Source organism: Terrapene carolina, unplaced genomic scaffold (genome assembly GCF_002925995.2).
Source record: "Terrapene carolina triunguis isolate 2854851 unplaced genomic scaffold, T_m_triunguis-2.0 Scaffold210, whole genome shotgun sequence".
Classification (NCBI taxonomy): Eukaryota; Metazoa; Chordata; order Testudines; family Emydidae; genus Terrapene; species Terrapene triunguis.
Window position 1 is genome coordinate 34,312,493 of NW_020664561.1, and position 24,307 is coordinate 34,336,799.

The following is a 24,307-nucleotide window of genomic DNA, read 5'->3' on the forward strand; positions in this document are numbered from 1 at the left end:
ACATGGCACGTTTGTTTGGAGTTTCACTGGAGATCAACTTTTCAGTGTGCATAGAGACTGACTTTTGACCTATCTGTGTGTTCTAGAATTGTTTCCATCAGGTCCCAAAGCCTGCTACCAAGGATGTGTGGAATCTAAGTACTGTTATTCATGTGCTATCTGTTTTGACGAGGGAGGGGGGAAGAGAAAAATAAATTTCAAATTCTGCAGTTTGGTATCTTTCTTGATTATTGAATGTTCTCTCTCCCCCTCCCTTTAATTTATTAGTTTCTAAAGAAATTGACAATATTACTTTTCTCAATTATTAATTTCTTTATTCAAACACTTTTTCTGTCAGTTTTGTTGCTGATCCATTCATTTAAAGGATAGGAATATCATTTAATACATTTTTTTTAAAATTGTGATTAAACTGAGTATGCTGGCCACTGATACATTAGATTCTCTTCTTGCTTACCTCAGTTTTTACACTACTATAATTCCACTCCCAGTTTACACTTGCAAAAGTCAGAAAATTGTATCTGATGAGTATAAACATAAAAATGTCTTAACAATGCTTTGTGTTGTCCACTAGGTGGGGCACTAAGTTAACATACTGCAGATGATGTTGCTCCTTATGTGTATTTTTATTGAGCTAGAAGTGTTTTAAAGTAACTTGGGATGGGACAGGGTAGCAGAGTTCTGGTATTGTAGTTCTGGTATTCTGGTATACTAGACGTATTGTTTTTACAGCACCCCAAAGTGTGCTATTCACGTTACACAACAAGGTTCTTTACCAAAGGGTTTACACTCCAGATTTTAGAAGTAACAAGTGCGTGTAATAAGGAAACATACAAAATGAACAACAAACAAATATTTTTATAGTAACGGAGATATATATGCTGTCACATATTCTGCAGAAGAAATGTATTTTAATTCAGTTTATCCTACTCTCTTCCAGTTTACCCTTAATCGTATTCCCAGATGTCGGGAGGTGCGCCAGTCTTGGAGCTCTTCAGTACTGACAACACTGTACTCCATACTTTACTCCTTTCCTTTGACTTTCAGACTAAAGCCAGATTTGGTATGTAAAACAAACCTTGTTAATGGTGAAATGCTAATCTGTTCTAAAAGGGAGTAGCTGTTTGGGATATCAAACCATTAATGAATATACAATGTGTGTACACTTAGGCTTACGGTCCTTACTCGAGTAAAACTCCCATTAAGAAAGGACCACAGGATCAGGCTATAATGGTATGCTAGAACAAAATCCACGCTCCTTCTTACCAATCCAAAATTCTGTGTTTCTACTTAACAATAGACTAAATTCTTAAACAGATGAAGCTGTGCAGTGCTTTCACTTCTGCTATTAAAGATGTCTATGATATCATCTACAGAAGCAACAGAATTTTGAACTGATGTCAGGGAAGATATTTCTCTGTAGTAGGATATCTGAGTAATACCCTGACCATGCTTAATAGAGAACCTTTGGCATTGTAGTAAGTAGCGCAGTTGTCAAATATGACAGTGTGGCTTCACAGTCAGGAGCTGCATGTTGGAAAGGACACCCTGTAGATTTCTTAGTAGCCACTAAAAAGAAGGGAAGTGTTTAAATTTAATCCTGGAAAATCTACAGTTGGACTCCGTGGCTGGAGCCCTGTAAAATATCTGTAGTCCTGTGGCTGTGGAAGATAATAATTATTGACTTTAGCCCAAAATGTGGCCTAATTAGTTATTGAGTGATGTATGGCAAAGAATTTTTTATGAAATTTGCCAAATTTAATTGATATACTGTATGTAATTTTATATATTTTAAAGTAAAGTAGAATCTTTGTAATTGGCACTTTCAGGTGTCAAGTAAATGATTGTCCCAGTTAAGGAAGTTTCTTAGCAGTATATCATGCATATTCACTTTAATTAATTACTTAGTGTACTAAGCACCTAAGAATATATTAAAGTAAGTTTAAATCTCTTGTCATCCATATTGGAATAGGGATGCAGCAGGAAACAAACATAGGGTTGCACATTAGAAATCTAGGATACCAATGTATCCCTTTAGGTTTGCAAGGTAACTTGGTAACAAGGTCATTTGTAAGGTAACTCCCTTCTCTTCATGTGTCAGTATATTTATGCCTGCATCTGTAATTTTCACTCCATGCATCTGAAGAAATGGGGTTTTTTACCCACGAAAGCTTATGCCCAAATAAATCTGTTAGTCTTTATGGTGCTACCAAACTCCTCGTTGTTTTTGTGGATACAGACTAACACAGCTACCTCTCTGATATTTTAGGTTTGCAAGTAACTTAGCAAACTTCATTGAAGCTCATTGCACTCCCTCCATCATGCTGGTAGAAGCTGACACAGTCCAGATTGCAGGTGCTTGTTGATGGTTATCTCTGCAAGGAGTAGGAATGCAGTAGCACAAGCTACCTGCAATCCCTGTTCTTTAGCCTTGAGAGTGGGTGTGGCCCATCTAGGCAGGGCAGGTTCAGACCAAACAGGGATTCAGTACTTCACTTGAGCAGTACATGTCAATAGGGTTCTGACTAAATTTTAAAACTGCCCTGTTTCTGTATTTCTCTCTTTGGCACAGAGCCTCGGGGCACTTACTGGCCAATCTAACTTCAGGTGCCCATTTACATGGACTTTTCAACTACATGTCAATTTATTCAATTTTAGAGTCACTGAAATTAATTACTTAGGGTATGTCTACACTACGAGGGTAATTCGATTTTACTTAAATCGAATATGTGGAATCGATATTGCAAAGTCGAACGTGTGTGTCCACACTAAGGACACACTAAGGACAGTAATTCGACTTTGTGAGTCCACACTAACGGGGCGAGCGTCGATATTGGAAGCGGTGCACTGTGGGCAGCTATCCCACAGTTCCCGCAGTCCCCGCTGCCCATCGGAATTCTGGGTCGAGCCGCCAATGCCTTCTGGGTAAAAAAAATTTGTCGTCATCCGTCCGTCACTAACGCCCTCCCTCCCTCCATGAAAGCGCCGGCGGGAAATCAGTTCGCGCACTTTTCTGGTCAGTGACAGCGCGGACGCCACAGCACTGCGATCATGGATCACGCTGCGACCATCGCTGCACTTGTGGCCGTTCTCAACACCTCGCAGCTTATCATACACCTTTCCCTGAGGCAGATGCAGAGAAATCGGGCGAGGAGGCTACGGCACCGCCGTGAGAGCCTGAAGTCGGAGAGTGGCACAGAGCTGTCAGAAACCACGAGCCCCAGCACCCAGGACATCACGGTGGCAATGGGGCATGTGGATTTTGTTGAACGGCGATTCTGGGCCCGGGAAACAAGCACGGACTGGTGGGACCGTATAGTGCTTCAGGTCTGGGATGAATCCCAGTGGCTGCGAAACTTTCGCATGCGGAAGGGGACTTTCCTCGAACTTTGTGAGTTGCTGTCCCCTGCCCTGAAGCGCAAGGACACCAGCATGCGAGCAGCCCTGACTGTCCAGAAGCGAGTGGCCATAGCCCTCTGGAAGCTTGCAACGCCGGACAGCTACCGGTCAGTCGCGAACCACTTTGGCGTGGGCAAATCTACCGTGGGGGTTGTTGTCATGCAAGTAGCCAAGGCAATCGTGAAGGTACTGCTTCCCAAAGGTAGTGACCCTGGGAAACGCGCAGGTCATCATAGATGGCTTTGCCGCGATGGGATTCCCAAACTGCGGTGGGGCTATCGATGGGACTCACATCCCTATCCTGGGACCGGACCACCAGGCCAGCCAGTACATCAATAGAAAGGGCTACTTTTCAATGGTGCTGCAAGCACTGGTGGACCATCGGGGACGGTTTACAAACATCTACGTCGGATGGCCGGGCAAGGTTCATGACGCTCGCGTGTTCAGGAACTCTGGTCTGTTTAGACGGCTGCAGGAAGGTATTTACTTCCCAGACCACAAAATAACTCTTGGGGATGTGGAGATGCCTACAGTCATCCTCGGGGACCCAGCCTACCCGCTAATGCCCTGGCTCATGAAGCCCTATACTGGCGCCCTGGACACAGAAAAAGAACTGTTCAACTACCGTCTGAGCAAGTGCAGAATGGTGGTGGAGTGTGCTTTTGGCCGTCTCAAAGGGAGATGGAGAAGCTTACTCACTCGCTGTGATCTCAGTGAAACCAATATCCCCATCGTTATTGCAGCTTGCTGTGTGCTCCACAATCTGTGTGAGAGCAAGGGGGAGACCTTTATGGCGGGGTGGGAGGTTGAGGCAAATAGCCTGGCTGCTGATTACGTCCAGCCAGACAGCCGGGCCATTAGAAGATCCCAGCGGGACGCCCTGTGCATCCGGGAGGCTTTGAAAGCTAGGTTCCTGAGTGAGCAGGGCAACCAGTGACTTTTCAGTTTGTGGACAGAAAAGCTGAACCTGCCCCCGTTTCTTTACCCAGTTCATTTTGACTATCCTCTCCAGTTACATACCCCCTTCACCCCCTTCCCCTTCCCAAAAAATAAAATCATTTCGATTTTGTTAATGAACACCGTTGTCTGTATTGCTGTTTTCGCGGGAATATTTTAAACCAGGGACGCAGACTGTGGCGGGGGGCGGGTTCAGTGTTCTGATGCAAATGATGCTTCTAAACTCCCGGAATGACAGGCTCCGCACTGGTGGACTGGTTATTTCAATGGAGCCTGCCAGCACTCCTGGGGGGGACTGTGTGTATGTGTCGGCTATGTGACTTTCTGGCAGGGGGGGTAGGGTTACAGATCCCCTGCTGCGTGGATCTGTGAGCCATGATAAGGACCGCTGCATAAGATCTGTAACTGCCCTCCCCCGCCACAAAGTCACAGAGCAACCCCCCCCCCCCCAGAACATGAAAAACACCTCCCAGACTGACCAGGGTAACCAGTGACTGCACTGTGTATGTGTCCTGATGCCGGACCTGACACCGCCTCTGTACCCTGCTAAAGGTCACTGTCCTGTCCAATTACCAAGCCCCTTCCCCCCCTCCAGACAGACTCTCCCTCAAAAGAACCTGACTGAAACAGTAATGGAGAGAAACAAACATTTTATTGCGAACCAGACATGAAACGTGGGGTGTGAAACTTGGACGGGGGCTTGTGTGAGGTGGGTAGGAAAGGACTTATGAAATTTTGGGGAATGTCAGCCTTCTAGTGCTAGAGCAGTCTGCAGGGGTTGACTGAAAGTTTTAACGGCCCTTGCCGCCCCTCCTTCTTTGGAGTTTGGGTGAGGGTGGTGTGGGACTTGGTGGCGGGTGAGGGCGGTTACAGATAGACTGCAGCGGGGCTCTGTCCTCCTGCCTCCGGTCTTGCAGAACATCCACAAGGCGCCGGAGCGTGTCCGTTTGCTCCCTCATTAGTCCAAGCAGCTTTTCAGTAGCCTGTTGGTCCTCCTGACGCCACCTCTCCTCCCGTTCCATGACTGCTCGGTGCATTTGTGACAAGTTCTCCCTCCACTGTGTCTGCTGGGCTGCCTGGGCTCGGGATCATCCCATTAGTTCTGAGAACATGTCTTCACGCGTCTTCTTCTTCCTCCGCCTAATCTGCGCTAGCCTCTGGGAGTGTGCTGACAGGCTGGGTTGGGAGACAGTCGCAGATGTGTCTGTGTGAATTGTAAAAAGGGAGTGAATTCCTGAGACAGATAAATGAAATTGTATACAAAGAACCTAGTCTTTCTCTGTGAACAAGACCATGCACTGAACCTCTCACATGCGCACTCAGGACAAGGTCGAATTTTCGGCCGTCGCCTTCAGTGCCTGTGGACTTGCGGAGGTCTTGGAGTGATCTGAGAAGCGTGGCTGGAGACCTGAACTTCTGGAGCGGGCAATAATGGTAAGCCGCAGACTTGTGGCTGCTTAAAACTCCAGCAGTAGCACTGGCCTCCTTTCACATTGAAAGCAATGCCAGTCTCTGCTGCCAGCAATCAGGACAGCATCAACTCTGCCCCTGTCCCACCCCCTCGCGGCTGTCCCAGGGAAAGATCCCTGTATGCTGCCCCTCTCCCTCCACCGCGTGGCTGTAAAGCAGTCCCAATACTAACATTCCCCTCCCTAATTCAAAGCAGGGCGTCATGAGCGACATCACCCTCCTGAGGATCCCGGACACCCAGAGAGAACGCATGCTGCGGGAAAGCATGCAGAAACCGGGGCCGTATGCCGCCATGCTATGTCGGGCCATGATCCCCGAGTACCTGATTGTGGCGTGGAGGGGACATGTCTGCTACCACGGAGGGCCCACTAAGATCGCCCTACCCCGGAACCTGATCAACAGGCTTGAGATCTACCTCCACGAGACCTACGAGGAGTTCTCCTACGAGGATTTCTCGTCGATCCCCGGCCACATTGACCGGATTTTCGCGTAGGTGCACTGGGACTTTGGAGTGGAGCGTCTTGGGCCTGGGAATCATGTAGTAACGGACATTGTGAAATTTTTTTAAAATACTTGGGACTAAATTGAGAAGAGCCTAAGACAGAGAAATCATGAAAACCCATTTGTTACCTTTGTAAATATTCCTGTTTTGTACCTGATTATTTTTTTACTAGTTTACAGCACTTTTATAAATATACATTGTTAATAGTATAAATATTACCGTTCTGTTTTAAATAAATGTTTACATGTTTACAGCACTTACTGCTTGATCCTTCCCCTGATTCTGTGTCCGGGGTAAGGGATGGGGACGGTTGGTACGGGATCCCGGTAAGGGTGATGAAGAGCTCCTGGCTGTCGGGGAAATCAGCGGTGCCAGCGCTGTCGACTGCCTCGTCCTCCTCATCTCCTTCTTCATCTTCCCCGTCCGCTGTCATGTCCGACGAGGAACCGGCCGCGGACATGATCCCATCCTCGGAGTCCACGGTCAGGGGTGGGGTAGTGGTGGCGGCCGCTCCCAGGATGGAATGCAGTGCCTCGTAGAAACGGGATGTGTGGGGCTGGGATCCGGAGCGTCCGTTAGCCTCTTTGGTTTTTTGGTAGCCTTGTCTCAGCTCCTTGATTTTCACGCGGCACTGCGTTGCATCCCGGCTGTAGCCTCTCTCTGCCATGGCTTTGGAGATCTTCTCGTAGATCTTAGCATTCCTTCTTTTGGAGCGCAGCTCTGAAAGCACGGACTCATCGCCCCACACTGCGATGAGATCCAAGACTTCCCGATCAGTCCATGCTGGGGCCCTCTTTCTATTAGATTGCACGGCCATCTCTGCTGGAGAGCTCTGCATAGTTGCCACTGCTGCTGAGCTCCCCTCGATGTCCAAACAGGAACTGAGATTCAAACTGCCCAGACAGGAAAATGAATTCAAATTTTCCCGGGGGTGTGGCTGGTCAGAGCATGCGAGCTCGACTGCTGTCCAGAGCGTCAACAGAGTGGTGCACTGTGGGATAGCTCCCGGAGCTATTACCGTCGATTTCCATCCACACCTAGCCTAATTCGATATGGCCATGTCGAATTTAGCGCTAATCCTCTCGTTGGGGAGGATTACAGAAATCGATTTAAAGAGAGCTTTATGTCGAACTAAATGGCTTCCTGGTGTGGACGGGTGCAGGGTTAATTCGATATAACGGCGCTAAAGTCGACATAAAAGCCTAGTGTAGACCAGGCCTTAGCCTGTTCCCTGGCAATGATCTCATTTAAGCAGATATGCCACTTACCAAAATGTAGATTAGATGTAACCTATTGTAGTAAATTTTTTCATTTGTCCTCAAATATGTAAATTCATGCTATTTAAAGCCAACATATTTCTGTTACTATCACCCAGTGCATTTTAATAAATCATAATCATAGAGTTTGCAATTCTAAGGAAGGGTAGAAGGGAGAACAGCAAAATAGAGACAATGGATTTCAGGAAGGCGGATTTTGGTAAGCTCAGAGAGCTGATAGGTAAGGTCCCATGGGAATCAAGACTGAGGGGAAAAACAACTGAGGAGAGTTGGCAGTTTTTCAAAGGGACACTATTAAGGGCCCAAAAGCAAGCTATTCCGCTGGTTAGGAAAGATAGAAAATGTGGCAAAAGACCACCTTGGCTTAACCACGAGATCTTGCATGATCTAAAAAATAAAAAGGAGTCATATAAAAAATGGAAACTAGGACAGATTACAAAGGATGAATATAGGCAAACAACACAGGAATGCAGGGGCAAGATTAGAAAGGCAAAGGCACAAAATGAGCTCAAACTAGCTAAGGGAATAAAGGGGAACAAGAAGACTTTTTATCAATACATTAGAAGCAAGAGGAAGACCAAAAACAGGGTAGGCCCACTGCTTAGTGAAGAGGGAGAAACAGTAACAGGAAACTTGAAAATGGCAGAGATGCTTAATGACTTCTTTGTTTCGGTCTTCACCGAGAAGTCTGAAGGAATGCCTAACCTAGTGAATGCTAATGGGAAGGGGGTAGGTTTAGCAGATAAAATAAAAAAAGAACAAGTTAAAAATCACTTAGAAAAGTTAGATGCCTGCAAGTCACCAGGGCCTGATGAAATGCATCCTAGAATACTCAAGGAGCTAATAGAGGAGGTATCTGAGCCTCTAGCTATTATCTTTGGAAAATCATGGGAGACGGGAGAGATTCCAGAAGACTGGAAAAGGGCAAATATAGTGCCCATCTATAAAAAGGGAAATAAAAACAACCCAGGAAACTACAGACCAGTTAGTTTAACTTCTGTGCCAGGGAAGATAATGGAGCAAGTAATTAAGGAAATCATCTGCAAACACTTGGAAGGTGGTAAGGTGATAGGGAACAGCCAGCATGGATTTGTAAAGAACAAATCATGTCAAACCAATCTGATAGCTTTCTTCGATAGGATAACAAGTCTTGTGGATAAGGGAGAAGCTGTGGATGTGGTATACCTAGACTTTAGTAAGGCATTTGATACGGTCTCGCATGATATTCTTATCGACAAACTAGGCAAATACAATTTAGATGGGGCTACTATAAAGTGGGTGCATAACTGGCTGGATAACCGTACTCAGAGAGTTGTTATTAATGGTTCCCAATCCTGCTGGAAAGGCATAACGAGTGGGGTTCCGCAGGGGTCTGTTTTGGGACCGGCTCTGTTCAATATCTTCATTAACAACTTAGATATTGGTATAGAAAGTACGATTATTAAGTTTGCGGATGATACCAAACTGGGAGGGATTGCAACTGCTTTGGAGGACAGGGTCATAATTCAAAATGATCTGGACAAATTGGAGAAATGGTCTGAGTTAAACAGGATGAAGTTTAACAAAGACAAATGCAAAGTGCTCCACTTAGGAAGAAAAAATCAGTTTCACACATACAAAATGGGAAGAGACTGTCTAGGAAGGAGTACGGCAGAAAGGGATCTAGGGGTTATAGTGGACCACAAGCTAAATATGAGTCAACAGTGTGATGCTGTTGCAAAAAAAGCAAACGTGATTCTGGGATGTATTAACAGGTGTGTTGTGAGCAAGACACGAGAAGTCATTCTTCCGCTCTACTCTGCTCTGGTTAGGCCTCAGCTGGAGTATTGTGTCCAGTTCTGGGCACCGCATTTCAAGAAAGATGTGGAGAAATTGGAAAGGGTCCAGAGAAGAGCAACAAGAATGATTAAAGGTCTTGAGAACATGACCTATGAAGGAAGGCTGAAAGAATTGGGTTTGTTTAGTTTGGAAAAGAGAAGACTGAGAGGGGACATGATAGCAGTTTTCAGGTATCTAAAAGGGTGTCATAAGGAGGAGGGAGAAAACTTGTTCACCTTAGCCTCTGAGGATAGAACAAGAAGCAATGGGCTTAAACTGCAGCAAGGGAGGTCTAGGTTGGACATTAGGAAAAAGTTCCTAACTGTCAGGGTGGTTAAACACTGGAATAAATTGCCTAGGGAGGTTGTGGAATCTCCATCTCTGGAGATATTTAAGAGTAGGTTAGATAAATGTCTAGACCATCCCTGATAGACAGTATTTGGTCCTGCCATGCGGGCAGGGGACTGGACTCGATGACCTCTCGAGGTCCCTTCCAGTCCTAGAATCTATGAATCTATAAGCATTCAAAATTTTGTCATTCTTGCATTTATGACTATATTTAGTAAAGATGCACCCACCACAAAAATTTGAATTGGAACCTAACTTCCGCAAAGTTAGTGTGCTTGGATTCAGGGTTTTGGTTCTGACCCATCTCTAATATAATCTTCAGTTATCTAGTATAGTAATTCTGAATAGCATCAAGATTAACTACATATGCAGTACATTGCAACAAGATAGTTTCTGTAAATCAGTGGTTCTCAACCTCTCCAGACTACTGTACCCCTTTCAGGAGTCTGATTTGTCTTTTGTACCCCCAAGTTTCACCACTTAAAAACTACTTGCTTACAATATCAGACAAAAATACAAAAGTGTCACAGCACACTATTATTGAGAAATTGCTTACTTTCTCATTTTTATCATATAATTATCAAATAAATCAATTGGAATATAAATATTGTACGTACATTTCAGTTATAGTATATAGAGCAGTATAAACAAGACATTGTTTATATGAAATTTTAGCTTGAAATGACCTCTCTAGTGCTTTTCATGTAGCCTGTTATAAAACTAGGCAAATATCTAGATGAGTCGATATACCCCCTGGAAGACCTCTGCATATCCCCAGGGGTACATGTATCCCTGGTTGAGAACCACTGCTGTAAATGATCTGTTTATGGGCCTGATCCTGGTCTCATTGGCTTAATTGGTGCAGATAAGTTTGTATCACAGCAAACCTCACACACAGTTTAAATAAAACAGAAGATCAAGGAGAAGTCATTGTGGAGCCCCCTGCTATTCTCTCCACACATTAATTAAAAAAGAAACACAAAGAAAAGGTAAAGTGCCTTTTATCCAAATTAAATGGACAGCCTGTAGGAGATCAGAGTAACGAGTGCATTAGGAAATTGCCTTGCTACAGTAGTGGTTTCATTTAATGAGTATCAATTTTATCGAGTTATCATTATGAGTGAAATTGACTGGAAAACCTAACTGAGCAGCTTAATATGCTACCAAAGGAGCCGACATGGAAAATCATATGAGAAGAACACTGTGAAGTTACTAACTGTTATATAATTCAATTGATCCTTTGTTTGTAAGAGGAACTTAAAATGACTGTGACATTTGCAGCAGACTCAGAATTATCAGAACTTATGTTAAAATTGCTAATCTATTGATAGTTTAGTACTCATGTAATGCTTTTGACATTTAAAAAAAAAAAAGTCTGTCTTGATAAAATGAATAATAGTTTAAAGAAAGACTACATCTTTGCCAAGGTCCATATGCCCTTTGCACTGAAATCCTCCACACTTTTATTTATTAAGAAAATTCAAGAACATTGTAAATTTTTAAACGGCATAGATCTGTGATCACTTCAAAATACCTGAGAATAAAAGTCAGAGTGCTTGTAAAGATTATAGAATAGTTAAAAGGGCAAAAATAGAGACTAAAATGCCTTTTTTGCCAATAAAAAGATTCTAGATGTGTAGTACGTAAAACAATTGCTTATATTTAACTTTCCTTGGGTGAAAGTGTGGTTAGTGGACCGCAGCTCCCTACATTCTTGGCAGAATATCATGTTCCTTAGTTTATAAAACTTAGGAGTGGGGAAAATGAATACTAGAATTGAGTTGACAGCATTTGTGTAAAATTTCTGATATAAAAATCAGCACCCAAATATTACTTTGCTTAGTGTTCCTAAGTTTATCAGATCAAGTCAAGAACTAAGTATTTGTAACACTGGAAGCTATACAGACTCTAGGTTTTATCAATGTAGGCAAATATTTTTCTGCTGTACTTTTTCTTGGGGAAAAAGGAGGAGTTTGGAATACTTCTAAATCATTTATATATTGGAATGACTGATCCTACAAATCCTTGTACACCTAAAACTCCTGTTGACTTCAGTGGAAGTTTTTAGGAGCATGAGGAATGCAAGATCTTGCCTTCTTGAAGTGAAACGTGTCCTGGGCATCAGAAAGCCCCAAATGCAGCAGAACTGATGCAGTTCCACTCTTCAGTAGGTGGAGGACAAGGAGAGTCCTGTATTGAGTTCCCTGTGTACCACAAAGGCAAGCTTTGCAGTGTGTAGACTTACGATGGCATAACTAGTGGGTCCATGGACCAAAAAACTGTATAAGGGAAGCAACAGACTCAGCTGCACTGGTGTTACGTGCCTTGTCTCTTAGTTGTGGGGAGGATAACGTCTCCTTTCATACCTTGCCTTGAGCTCATGGCAAAGCCCTTTAGCTTGTGCTTTGTGTTAGGGAGCAGAGTTCAGCATCCTGTCCTGAGGTCATTAGGAGTTGAGGATGCTGAACAACTCTCAGGAGGCACTCAGTACCTTTCCAGCTCAGGTGCTTGGTTTAAAAAAAAAAAAAAAGCATTTTTCGTAGATTAGATCTAATCCTTTTCAGACAGATTCTGTGGCTAAGATTTTCAAAAGTGACTAGTGATTTTTGTTGTCAAACTTGAGACATCTTAGAGGGGCCTGATTTTTAGAGCTCAGTGCTCATCACTTTTTGAAAATTACATCCCTTTAAAGCAGTGGTTCTTAACCTGGGGTGCACGCACCCCCTGGGGGTGCGAGATGCTTTTTCTGGGGGTGCGAGTCATGCCAGATTTTTTTTATAAGGTAAATCATCAAAACACAAATTAAGCACAGGCACGTAAGTACAACTACTTTGTTTCATCAAACCTATCTATTTATTAAGATACATTTTTTAACGATTATCGTAATATACGAACAAAAAATATATCTAGGTTTAAAGAACTGACCTACTTCAATGATTTTTGATAAGGGGTGCGAGAACATATTTTGAGAACCAAAGGGATGCAGGCTACAGTAAAGGTTAAGAACCACTGCTTTAAAGTGTTGTATCAACCAAAATCACAAGTCACTTCTCAAAATCTTGACCTATATTTTTATATCCAAGTACAATACCTTAGAAATAATTAAGCATTGTAAAATGCCCAGTTCTTAAGCTAGTTAAGTTCACCATAATAAACCTAGATAAATGCTCACACAATGAAACTGTATGAAAGGAGACCTTTATTTCACTTAGCTAAGATTTTCCATTCTCTGTTCCATGTTCAAAATGTCTTAAGTTCACAGCACTTGAGCAAGTTGCTATGATGGACAATAAGTTATTGTTCCTTTATATCATGATTCTCATTAGATCTTTGTGGTAATCCTTTCCTATTTTTCACTTTTTAAACAAGTGCACTGTGTGTGATGCTGCTAGTAAGGGGAATCTAGTAACTTGTTTTGTGTGCCAAAGCATTTTTTCCCCCCATAGTTTGTCTGGTACTGTACTGTTTTTATATTATGTCTCATCTACTGTTACCCTTTTTTAGATAAAAAACACTTAACATGTACAAGAGAAACCAAAGTAGGAAAAGGAAAAAGGTCAGCTGTTTAAGTTGCACAGTATAAAAAAGGAAGGAAAGTTTAAGCACACAAAATTAAGACTAAGTTCTCTCCCAGAATTTACTAAAACATTGGGGAGTCTTCTGTTCTTTGTTTAATACTTTACACATATATAGACCTTTTCATCTTCAAAGCACTGGGGAGCAGTGGGGGCAGAAAACCTAACTGGCTTCAAGACTGAGCTTGATAAGTTTGTGGAAGGGATGGTATGATGGGACTGCCTACAATGGCATGTGGTCCATCAGCGGCTGCCAGTAGCAAACATCCCCAATGCCCAGAGATGAGACACTAGATGGAGAGGGCTCTTGAATTACCTGGGAAATAATTCTCTGTAGTATCTGCCTGTTGGGTCTTGCCCACATGCTCAGGGTCTAACTGATCACCATATATGGGGTTGGGAAGGAATTTTCCCCCAGGTCAGATTGGCAGAGACTGAAGGGTTTTTTTTGCCTTCCTCTGCAGCATGGGGCACAGGCCACTTGCAGGTTTAAACTAGTGTAAATGGTGAATTCTCTTTAACTTGAAGACTTTAAACCATGATTTGAGGATATCAGTAACTCAACCAGAGGTTAGGGGTCTATTACAGGAGTGGGTGGGTGAGGTTCTGTAGCCTGAGCTGTGTAGGTGGTCAGACTAGATGATCATGATGGTCCTTTCTGACCTTTAAAGTCTTTGAGTCACTTTACCATTGTTGACCAATTCTTACAACAACATTACCAATGACATAACTCAGGTCTCCAGAGGGAGACAATGTTGGGGTTAAGGTTAGAGCTGAGTTCCTGGCTCCCAGTCCTATGGTCAGCCTCTAGATTTAACTTCTTTTTAGGTTTAAATATATCTCACTCATCCTCTACCTCATGAAAATAGTGTTTTACTTTTCCTCACATCACATAGTTTTTATATGTAGCATATCAATTGCTATCTTATGAGCATGTTTATATGCATATAACAAAAGTCACATTTAACTACCTCAAAAATACCTTTTTCAAAGTTTCTGGTCCATACTAATGAAAGCCACATTGAGAATTGTGGTTTTTAAAGTTCAATTGTAGGGTCGTTGTCAAGCAAGCATATTTATATACAGTTTTTAGGTTTTATTATCCTTTTTTCTCTTTGGAATAGGAGGCTAGGGAGCAGTCCAGTACGATAATGTTTACTTTGAGGGAAGACAGGCCCTCATCCTCTAAACTAGATCTACAAACTGATCTAGAATTTCCTGCGATTTCTAAGCAGGAGATCATTCACATACAGGCTCAGCTAAGATGCCATTCAGAGCCTTGGGGACGTGCTGAAGGATGACTTAGAGACAGGGCCGGCTCCAGGGTTTTGGCCGCCCCAAGCAGCCAAAACAAAAACAAAAAAAAACAAAAAAAAAAGCCGCGATCGCGATCTGCGGCGGGAGGTCCTTTGCTCCCAGGCGGAGTGAGGGACCGTCCGCCGAATTGCCGCCGAATACCTGGACGTGCCGCCCCACTCCGGAGCAGCTTCCCCAAGCACCTGCTTGAGAAGCTGGTGCCTGGAGCCGGCCCTGCTTAGAGAACATGACAAAGAAGAGCCATGTCCCTGTCTGCACTTAAGATTGCCACTAAAAATCAGCATTCGAACAACTCGTGTCTTGTAGCAGACCACACTTATTAGCAAATTAATAATTGAGATTGTTGAATTCCTGGAGCATTCTAATTAACCTCTGCAATCTTTCTGCCATTTATGAATCATCCTTCTGATGATAATATGACCGGAGCCGCACACAGTGTTCTGAATGCAGTTTAATTTGTGACATAATGTCTTCTGATCCATATTCATTTTCTTTATGTATTATGGAATTTTGTTTGTTTACTGTTATTTCCACTACATGCTTTATGAAAGTCAAAAGAACTTCCTAATGTTATTTTTTGTAAGTTCCACATATTGTAATTTGCTGTTACATATTCTAAAACTTTTTATTTAAGTATTTTTATACAGCTCCCAACAGTACAGCATATGGGTGCCTCATTAGTTAAAAACATGCAGTTAAAATAAACTGAACACAATAATACTGCACACAAATGGTAGACAGACTGCAGCTGCTTTAGGACAGTGGCTGCCTTCTCTAGTGGATATCTGTCTTTTGAAAATTAATTCCAGAGTCTAGTTAGCCAGTTGCACCTTACAGTGGGCTCTAAAGGCCACTAAACTGTGGCTCTGGTGATCTGTTTGAAGTAGTAAGTTCCATAAGTGAATGTGAAAGTCCTTCACTGAAAAATGCTGTGAGCTAAGAAGTTTGGTCACTTTCAGCCATTCTAGTTTCTTGATCTCATTGAGTATCCTGGTTTATTTTGGTATTTCTCTTCTTTTTCTACTTGGAAACTGTTTTTTTTGGGCATTTCTTACCAATCCTCCTTTGAGAATACTGAGACAAACAACTAAACACTTTTAAAGCAGTCCCTGTCTGTCAGTCTATGACAATTTAGTAATATTTTTAAAGACCCTATTTTTTTCTTGCTGACTTCTTGTTCCTTTTGTACTTGAAACTTTTCTTACTATTTCTTAAATGCAGCCACAAAGGCTCTTTTAAAAAAAAAAAAAACCTGGGATTTTGCCTTTTTTGATTCTTTATTATGTATAAAAAGAAGATCTCCAGGATTTTTTTCCCCCCTTTGTTTCTTATTCCCTTCCTTTCCTCCCTCTGCACTTGTTTTTTATCTTTAGAATATCAGGAATGTCAATTTGGGACTTACCGAGTGTTGCTGGAGGATGATGGGAGGATCTCAGAAGTTTGTGAGCTTTCACACTTTAACTGAAGTGACTGTGGTGTTAAAGATTCAGCAAATACTACTTTTCCCCCCCAATTTGCTATTGAACTGTGTCAACAAAATCAAGGAGTTTTTAAATAGTCTAACAAAGTCAGTTCTTTGTACAGATTCTCTGATTTCAATCTTTTGACTCTTCAGAGATACTTTTTTCCCCCCAGCAATTCTACAGTTTTCCAATCTAAATAGGCGCTACAGAAATTTCTAATATAAAAACTAAAACACAGCAGAATTTAAAAAAAAAAAAAACCTTTCAGGCCTCCACTGTTAATTATAATGAAGCAAAAGACCCAGGCCCATTATTTTTCCCTTTGCAGGTTACCTTTAAACTCTTGTTAAATTGTCTTTTTAATTTTTATTTTCCAGTGATAAGGTTTCACTGCAGATGAGTGATGTCATGTCAAAATTAGCATGAAAACAAAGAACCAATTGACAGGCCTTTTTCATTTATAATAAAATGATAGAGCATGACATTGCTTTATCCATCCATGAGGATACTTTATCCATCCAGGGATACTGTTTCTCAAGGTTAAAGAGCAGTATTTCCTCTTGATCTCTTGCTATTTTGTTGCACTGGCATGCTGTAATGTGTTGTGATAGTTACCTATTTTATGGTATTTAATAAGCAGTGATCAAATACCGAATTTATAGAAGTGAATATCTGACTTGTCACTAAGATTTAAGCCTTTCACCCTAGCCTGTATCTTTTTTATAATAATCACTATAACATTAAAACTATATTAGGTACTTTACAGACAAATTTGAAGACAAAGGGTAAAATTTTCATAAGTGCCTATGTCCCATTTTCAAAAGTGACTTACGAATACAAGTCTTATTGACTTTCAGTGACAGTTCAGCTCTTAGAGTTAGATTTTTAAAGATATTTAGGCACCTGTACATTGAGTTAGCTTTGTATCACCGTGGTGGCACAAAGATGTCTGGAATCTTTGGGTGACACAGAGCCACTATAGCACTCTTCTGTCACCTCCACTCCTGTCCCGGTTAATTGTGCAAGCAATGAATTGGGAAAAGGAGGCATGGTCAATGTTTTCTTAGGCCTGGCTTATCCCCAGTTGCTATAACATCCCTTGGGGTCCATTATCAGTTAGCATAAATGGGAAAAGCCTGAAGCCTACTCTAAGTCATATAGGCCATTATGGAGAAGCAAAATGGATTCTTTGCATTAGTCTCCACTGCAGAACATGTGGGGGAGATACCCACATCAGAGTTATTCTTTTTGGGCAAGAAATCTGAAGTACTGTCACAAACTGATGTGTCAATAGAAGAGATTTTAGAACAAATAAATAAACTGAATAATAATAAGTTACCAGTACCAGATGGTATTCACCCAAGAGTTCTGAAGGAACTAAAATATGAAATTGCAGAACTACTAATTGTAGTATGTAATTTAGCTCTGAAGTTAGCGTCTCTACCAGATGACTGAAAGGTAGCTAGCATAATGCCAATTTTAAAAATGGGCTTCAGAGGAGATCCTGGCACTTACAGTCCAGTGAGCTTAACCTCAGTACTGGGCAAATTGATCGAAACAATAGTAAAGAACAGAATTATTAGACACTTAGACACGATTTGTTCGGGAAGAGACAACACGGCTTTTGTAAAGGGAAGTCATGCCTCACCAATCTATTAGAATTCTCTGAGGGAGTCAACAGGCTGTGGAGAAGAGTGTTCCAATCAATATAATGTACTTGGATTTTCAGAAAGCCTTTGACAAAGTACCAAAGGCTCGTAAGGAAACTAAGAAGCTATGGGATAAGAGGGGAGGTATTACCTCACCACCTTGTCTCTCTAATATCCTGGAACCAACATGCTAAAAACACCACTGCAAATGAATGAAATTATTCAAGATAGTTAACTCCTTGCATTCTGCTTTGGACTTACAGAGGGCTCTCTCAAAACTAGGTGAGCGGGCAACAAAATGGCAGATGAAATTCAGTGTTAAGTGCAAAGAAATGCACTGTATGGGGTGCGGGGAGAATCCCAGATAGATAGATAGATAGATAGATACACACAGTGATGGGTTCTAAATTATTTGTTACCACCCAAGAAGGAGCTCTTGGAGTCACAGTGGATAGTTTTCTGAAAACTTCTGCTCAATGCACAGCAGTAGTCAAAAAGGCTACCTGTATGTTTGGAACTGTTAGGAAAGGGATAGAAAATATAATGCCACTATATAAATCCATAGTGTGCCCACACCTTTAATACTGTGTCTAGTTCTGGTTACCCTCTCTCAAAAAAATATAGTGGAACTGGAAAAGGTTTGAAGAAGGGCAACAAAGGTGATCAAGGGTATGGAGTGGCATTCATTTGAGGAGATACTAAAAAGATTAGGGCTGTTCAGTTTAGAAAAGAGATGACTAAGGGTAGGATACAATAGAGGTCTATAAAATCATGAATGGTGTGGGAAAATGTATTACTTACATTTTCATGTAATACAAAAAATGGGTCACTTGATGAAATTACCAGGCAGCAGGTTTAATATAAACAAGAGGAAGTACTTTTTCACACAGTGCACAATTAATCTGGGGCACTCATTGCCATGAGATGTTGTAATGGCCAAAAGTATAACTGGGTTCAGAAAAGAACTGGATATGTTCAGTGACTATTAGCCAAGATGGTCAGGGACGCAACCCTGAGCTTGGGGCAACCCTAAACATCTGACTACCAGAAGCAGGGAGTGAAAGATGGGTGGATCACTCCATAATTGCCATGTTCTGTACACTTCCCCTGAAGCTGTGCTGGTGACAGGGTACTGTGCAAGATGGACCATGGTCTGACCTAATATGGCAGCTTTTATGTTCTTATGCCAGGAGCTAGTCAAGCAACCAGACAGCCTCAGAGTTGAGTGCACAGTTGTCTTCAATTCACCTTTGTACACTGCCTCTAAGTTATGATGAGTGTTTCCCTGCCATGGAGCAGAATCTATCCCAGAATACAGAAAAGCAATGAATTTCATTGATGTTGTCAGGCTCACAAAGAGCAAACTCTGTGGAATTTTCTAACAGAAATAAGAGACCAGTAGCTATTGACAGGCCTTATGCAAAACAATCTTGCATTAATTTTTCAAATTTCTACTAAGGTTGTAGGGACTTTGTTGTCCTCCTTTTGATTACTGAATTTTATGAACATCAGAAGTGCTGAAATATGTAATTAAAGGTATAAATTAGAAAAATAAACTAAATATAATAACTCGCAAGTTCTCTGCTTTTGCTGGTTTTTGTTTTAGCCCTTTGTCTGACATTTAATCCTTGTATGGTTGTGAGCTGTTTTCTGTGTTTTAGCTAGTAAATGTCATTTATTCTAATACATTGTTGCATTCACTTACACTAAAGCAGCTTTCATTTGCAGTGGCTCTGTGCTAGTTGGGGGGGAAGGGGAGACTACAGGTCCAGCTTGATGCCTTTCAACAGCCATAGAAAATGCCTAAAAAAGGTAAAGCAGTATTAAGCCGAAGTGATCTTGGACTGTTTCACTGCTGTCCTTAGGATTCTGAATAGCAGAGATGAAACTGACCAGATTATGCTGCTGCTGTGATGCTGTGGGCTAGTCTACATGGCAACACTAATGTGACTTGTGTAGTCACGACAGAGCGCTGTGAGAGAGCTCTCCTGGTGCTCTAAAAAAACCCACTTCCATGAGAGACGTAGCTACCAGTGCTGGGGCACTGTTTACACTGGCGCTTCACAGTGCTGAAACTTGCTGCACTCAGGGGGGTGTTTTTTTCACACCCCTGCGCGAGAAAGTTGCAGCGCTGTGAAGTGCCAGTGTAGACAAGCCCTGTGTCTGTGTGCAGACTTAGGGAGAGAGTATCAGTTTACACTTAATTCACATTTGGAAGATTTTCTTTGTAACCATTAGGGGGTAGAATTTTTTTTAAAATGAAAGCTTAAATTCTGTAGAAATTATACTTCAACATTCATTCTCAACAGTTTGGAGAGTGGATTTTCAATCCCTGGCATAAGTACTTGATATCTAGCGCAGCAGCAGCTTCGAAAGTACAGCATATTATTTTGATTTTAAAAATCTGATATGCAGAATTGTTCTCAACTGAATCTCATCTTAACCAGATACGGGCTAGTATGAAAAGAATTGCACTTTAATTTTATTATACAAATATATTGATATTTTGTTACTGCTGACATGTAACAAAAACATTTCATGGTGAATTGGGGCACTACATAATACTCAGTACTTCTGACTTATTATTTCAAAGATTTACAGAGTATAAAAAGTGTTGCCCATTAAACTGTCTTTCCCCACTGTAAATAAAGTTTAATGAAACTCAAATGTGAATAATTAATTTCTGTAAGAACCACACTAAAAAGTGACATTAATTTATTTTGCATATAAGCTTGGTGGCTGTTGATTCCCACGAGAAAATGTTGTCCTAAACTGTGTCATCCAAAGACTACCAGATGTCTATCAAACTTACTATATGTAACTTTCTACCCAAAAAAGTCTTTAAGAGTTGGAGAACTGGGCAAACAAAATTTAAATGCCTAAAATAAGTATATTTCACACAAACTTTCATGGTCTGATCCTGAGAGTGCTGAATTAATGGGAGTTGCATGTGTTTTTTAATTAGTTTTGCTGACTGGAGCAGGGGATGGGGAGCCAAGACTCCCAGGTTCTGTGTCCCTGGCTATGGGACAGCTGTTTGATCTTAGCCAAGTCACTTTTGGCCAAAATTTTCACACCTGAGTGCCTAAAGTTTGGCACCTAAATATCAATTTAGGTGCCAAACTTTAAGTACTTAAATAAAAGCGGCCTGTTTCTAAGATGTACTGAGCACCCATAGGTGTGAGAAATGCAGGACTGAGTCTATAACAGAAATTATGTGACCCTATTATCTAAAATTATTCCTATTTTATATTACATCCCAGGGAAATAAAGCTGTTTTACCCATAATAAAACACAGTGTCTCCATTATTTACCAAACAAACTGCAACTGTTCCAAATGTGCTGATAACAGTCTCATTCAGTTTAGTAACCCTGACCTTCCACCCCTGGAATCAGGCTACTTTTACTTAGGAAACTAAATGTGGGTCAGATGCCTAAAGGCATCCTAGTTTGAAAATGTTGGCTTTAACTTCTCTGTGCCTCATTTTACCAATCTGTAAAATAGAAATAATTTTCACTTCACTAGCGTAATTAATGTTTGTAAGGCACTGAAATCCTCTGATGAGTGCAAAGTATTATTATTAATTATATGCATGTAGCTACAAAAGAGCATAATCGTAACAAGTTTTGGTAAAAACTCCCAAGTGCTTACTAGAAAACCCCCAATAATTCAGCAGATCAGCTAAAAAGCCTTGATAAAAGCCCCAATTCAGCAAAGCAGTTAAGCATGTACTAAATGTTTTGCTGACTCAAGGCCAAAATTCAGGAGGTTTATAACTGTATTGCCAGTTTTAAGAAATCCTGATTAAACAGTTTAGGCTTTATTGTGCCCTAAGCCCATGCATCGAACTCCTGTTGTCATCAATGAAAGCTCTGCCCGAGGCCAGTATTTGACCCCTATGCTTTGCTAGTAGTGTTCCTGAAAGCTATTAAATTTTGATCCCTACACAAAAATGTCCCTACTAGGAAAGAAGCAACACCTCCCACCTCACCACAATATTTGACATTTAAAATATGTTTTTTGGCAGCTGTTTGTTTTGATGTAAACCCTACTGTAAATTTGCCTTTGCTTTTTGTTTAGTTTTAATAAATGTCTACTTTTTATAAACCTAATCGTTTATGGAAATATCTAAGGTCTCTATACAGTATAAAAAAATCTGATATTTGACTTTTGATCTAAAATATTTTGTTTCTTTTAGATATTGTGCAACGGACCAGGAACATGTGTTCCTGTCTGTATATCTGCCCTTCTTCTTGAGATACTGGCGCTAAAGAAAGTTATCATTGTGTATGTAGAGAGCATCTGCCGAGTGGAAACTTTATCCCTGTCTGGAAAAATTCTTTACTACTTTTCGGATTACTTCATTGTTCAGTGGCCTGCTCTGAAGGAAAAATATCCCAAGTCTGTATATCTTGGTCGAATAGTGTGACAACAAAAGGCAAACTTTATTTATAATGAATTCACATTTCTGCAGGTAGCTCCTCTTTATAGTTAAAGGAATATATTTATTTTTTCCACAGGTTCTTGGTTTGAGATTTACTGGTTGTTGCAAACCAAATGTATAAGTCAAACAGCCAAGACTTGAAAGCAGACCGCAATAAAGAGTTACATTAAGAAAAAATGTTATTTCTGCATACACATTTATTGCCATCATGTGGATTTATTCACCAGCTTCTCTTCACACTTGTAAGGGAATAGCATTGAATCTTCTTGGTCTCTGGTTTCACCTAATTGTCTTGTGACACAAACAGGAAGATTTGTCTACAAATAAATATGAGAGTTTGTCTGAATGGTAACATTTCCTATAAGGAAACTTTCTGTAATAATTTAAAGGGTAAGAAACATGGTCTTGTTCTAATACAACAGACTGTTTCCTGTATGCAAGCAGCAAAGTCCCTAGCGAATCTTTGGAATATAAAGAAAACAGTTATATTAAGTTGGCTTCATTACAATTAACACTCTACAGTCTTCCAAAACCCTGGACATTAAACCAGCATAATTTTTCCTCTTGATTTGTCAAAGCTGCTCCTACTATCCAAAACACACCTCTTGTTTAAATTAAGATAAATAAGAAGGTGACAAACGTCATGAGACAGATGCAGTGTTTGTATAGTCAAAAGATACATGCTTCAAAATGTACATAAAAATATCCTTCGCAGCTTTACATTGTAGACAAAACTGTCACCGTGGAGTATTGAGCTGTTTTGGCCCAGTTTGCTGCCACATGTGTAAAGACTAAAATGAGTATTAACGATGGCAACAGAAGTGGGAGGAAATACCTCTCTTGCATGGTGAATTTGATTTCTGTATATTTTGTTTTGTCTGTTTAAGAAAATAATCTCTATTTCAGCAATACAATGCACATTTAATAAAAAATGTTTTTTTTTGTGGAAAATGGCACTTCATATCAGGCAAAATTTAAAAATTTATTTTGTGGGAGAATGAAGTATGTGTAAGTATACTTTAGTCTTTCAAGTTCATCTGGCAAAATGTAGTCCTATACAATGTTCCATGCATAAAGCAATATAAACACATCTGTCATCTGTATATATACACACACACATATGTTTCTGGCTAGAGAAACACATACAGAGAAGAAAGCTCATAGAAGAGTGGAAATGCTTTATAGAGACTGTATGAACTGACTACAAGGAGGCCAAGCAGCAGCTCCTCAAGCAACCACGTGGGGATAAAGTTCTGAGGCCTTTTCCACTACGCCAGAGGTCAAAAAAGTCATGGAGGTTATTTTGGTAACTGGAGCAGGGATTGGTTTATTTCCACAGAAATAGTGGTGCCTGCTTTTTGGAAACGGGTGTGAAGGGACATTTAACCTGTTTCTTGAAAAAATGGTATCCCGATATGCTAAGTCCTGTATGAGGGCCAGGTGTTGCATCCCATCAGCAGGTTTAATAGTTCTTAGCTGGGGGAGGAATATACTTGCAAAGATTCCATTAATTTGGTCACAAATGTGTTTCCAAACCCTCTATATTTTACAGGGTCTTAACATGGACAATGACTAATATGAAAGGGGTGCTAATGGATTAGAGATTTGTATGAAGACATCTTTGTGCAGTTTGTTTGAGTCACCACTTAGGTCCTTGAAAATGACCTGATGTGAGTTATGCTAATATGTGTAAGTTTTTCCCTTACTAATTGGAATGAGGACCATGTTATCAGGACTTTCTGCACAGTTGTAGATTGGTAAGAAGGGAGACGCTGTTTTATTATGGCTAAAACCACTTTGTTTTTTAGACACATTACCGAACTTATTCTGTGAGCTGGATGCCGCCCTCCACTGTAGTAAGGCACTCGAGTTGAGGGGGGAGAGGGACCCTCTTCCCCTGCTCTCTGTAAAAGCAGCAGTGCAGGATCTCTCCCTAGAGCAGCGGTTCCCAAACTTTTGACAGTTGTGGCCCCCCCCCACCCCGCATCCATATCAACCACCCCCCGGGGCCGGGAGCGGGGCCACAACTCTGGGGTGAGTGGGGGGAGACATGGACGGGGGCCGAGGCTGAGGTTGGGAGCGGGGCTGGG

The 24,307-nt window shown here is 41.3% G+C and overlaps 1 protein-coding gene across 1 annotated transcript in view; it reads left to right on the forward strand.

Annotated features, from left to right (window-relative positions):
- ALG14 (ALG14 UDP-N-acetylglucosaminyltransferase subunit) overlaps positions 1-22,292 on the forward strand; it is a 28,874-nt gene extending 6,582 nt beyond the window's left edge. Inside the window, exons 3-4 of the mRNA XM_026655706.1 lie at positions 938-1,060; positions 21,972-22,292. Of these exons, the coding sequence (XP_026511491.1) occupies positions 938-1,060; positions 21,972-22,202 (354 nt within the window). The 3' untranslated portion in view covers positions 22,203-22,292. The remainder of the gene's footprint in view (positions 1-937; positions 1,061-21,971) is intronic.
- Positions 22,293-24,307: the final 2,015 nt, after the last annotated feature.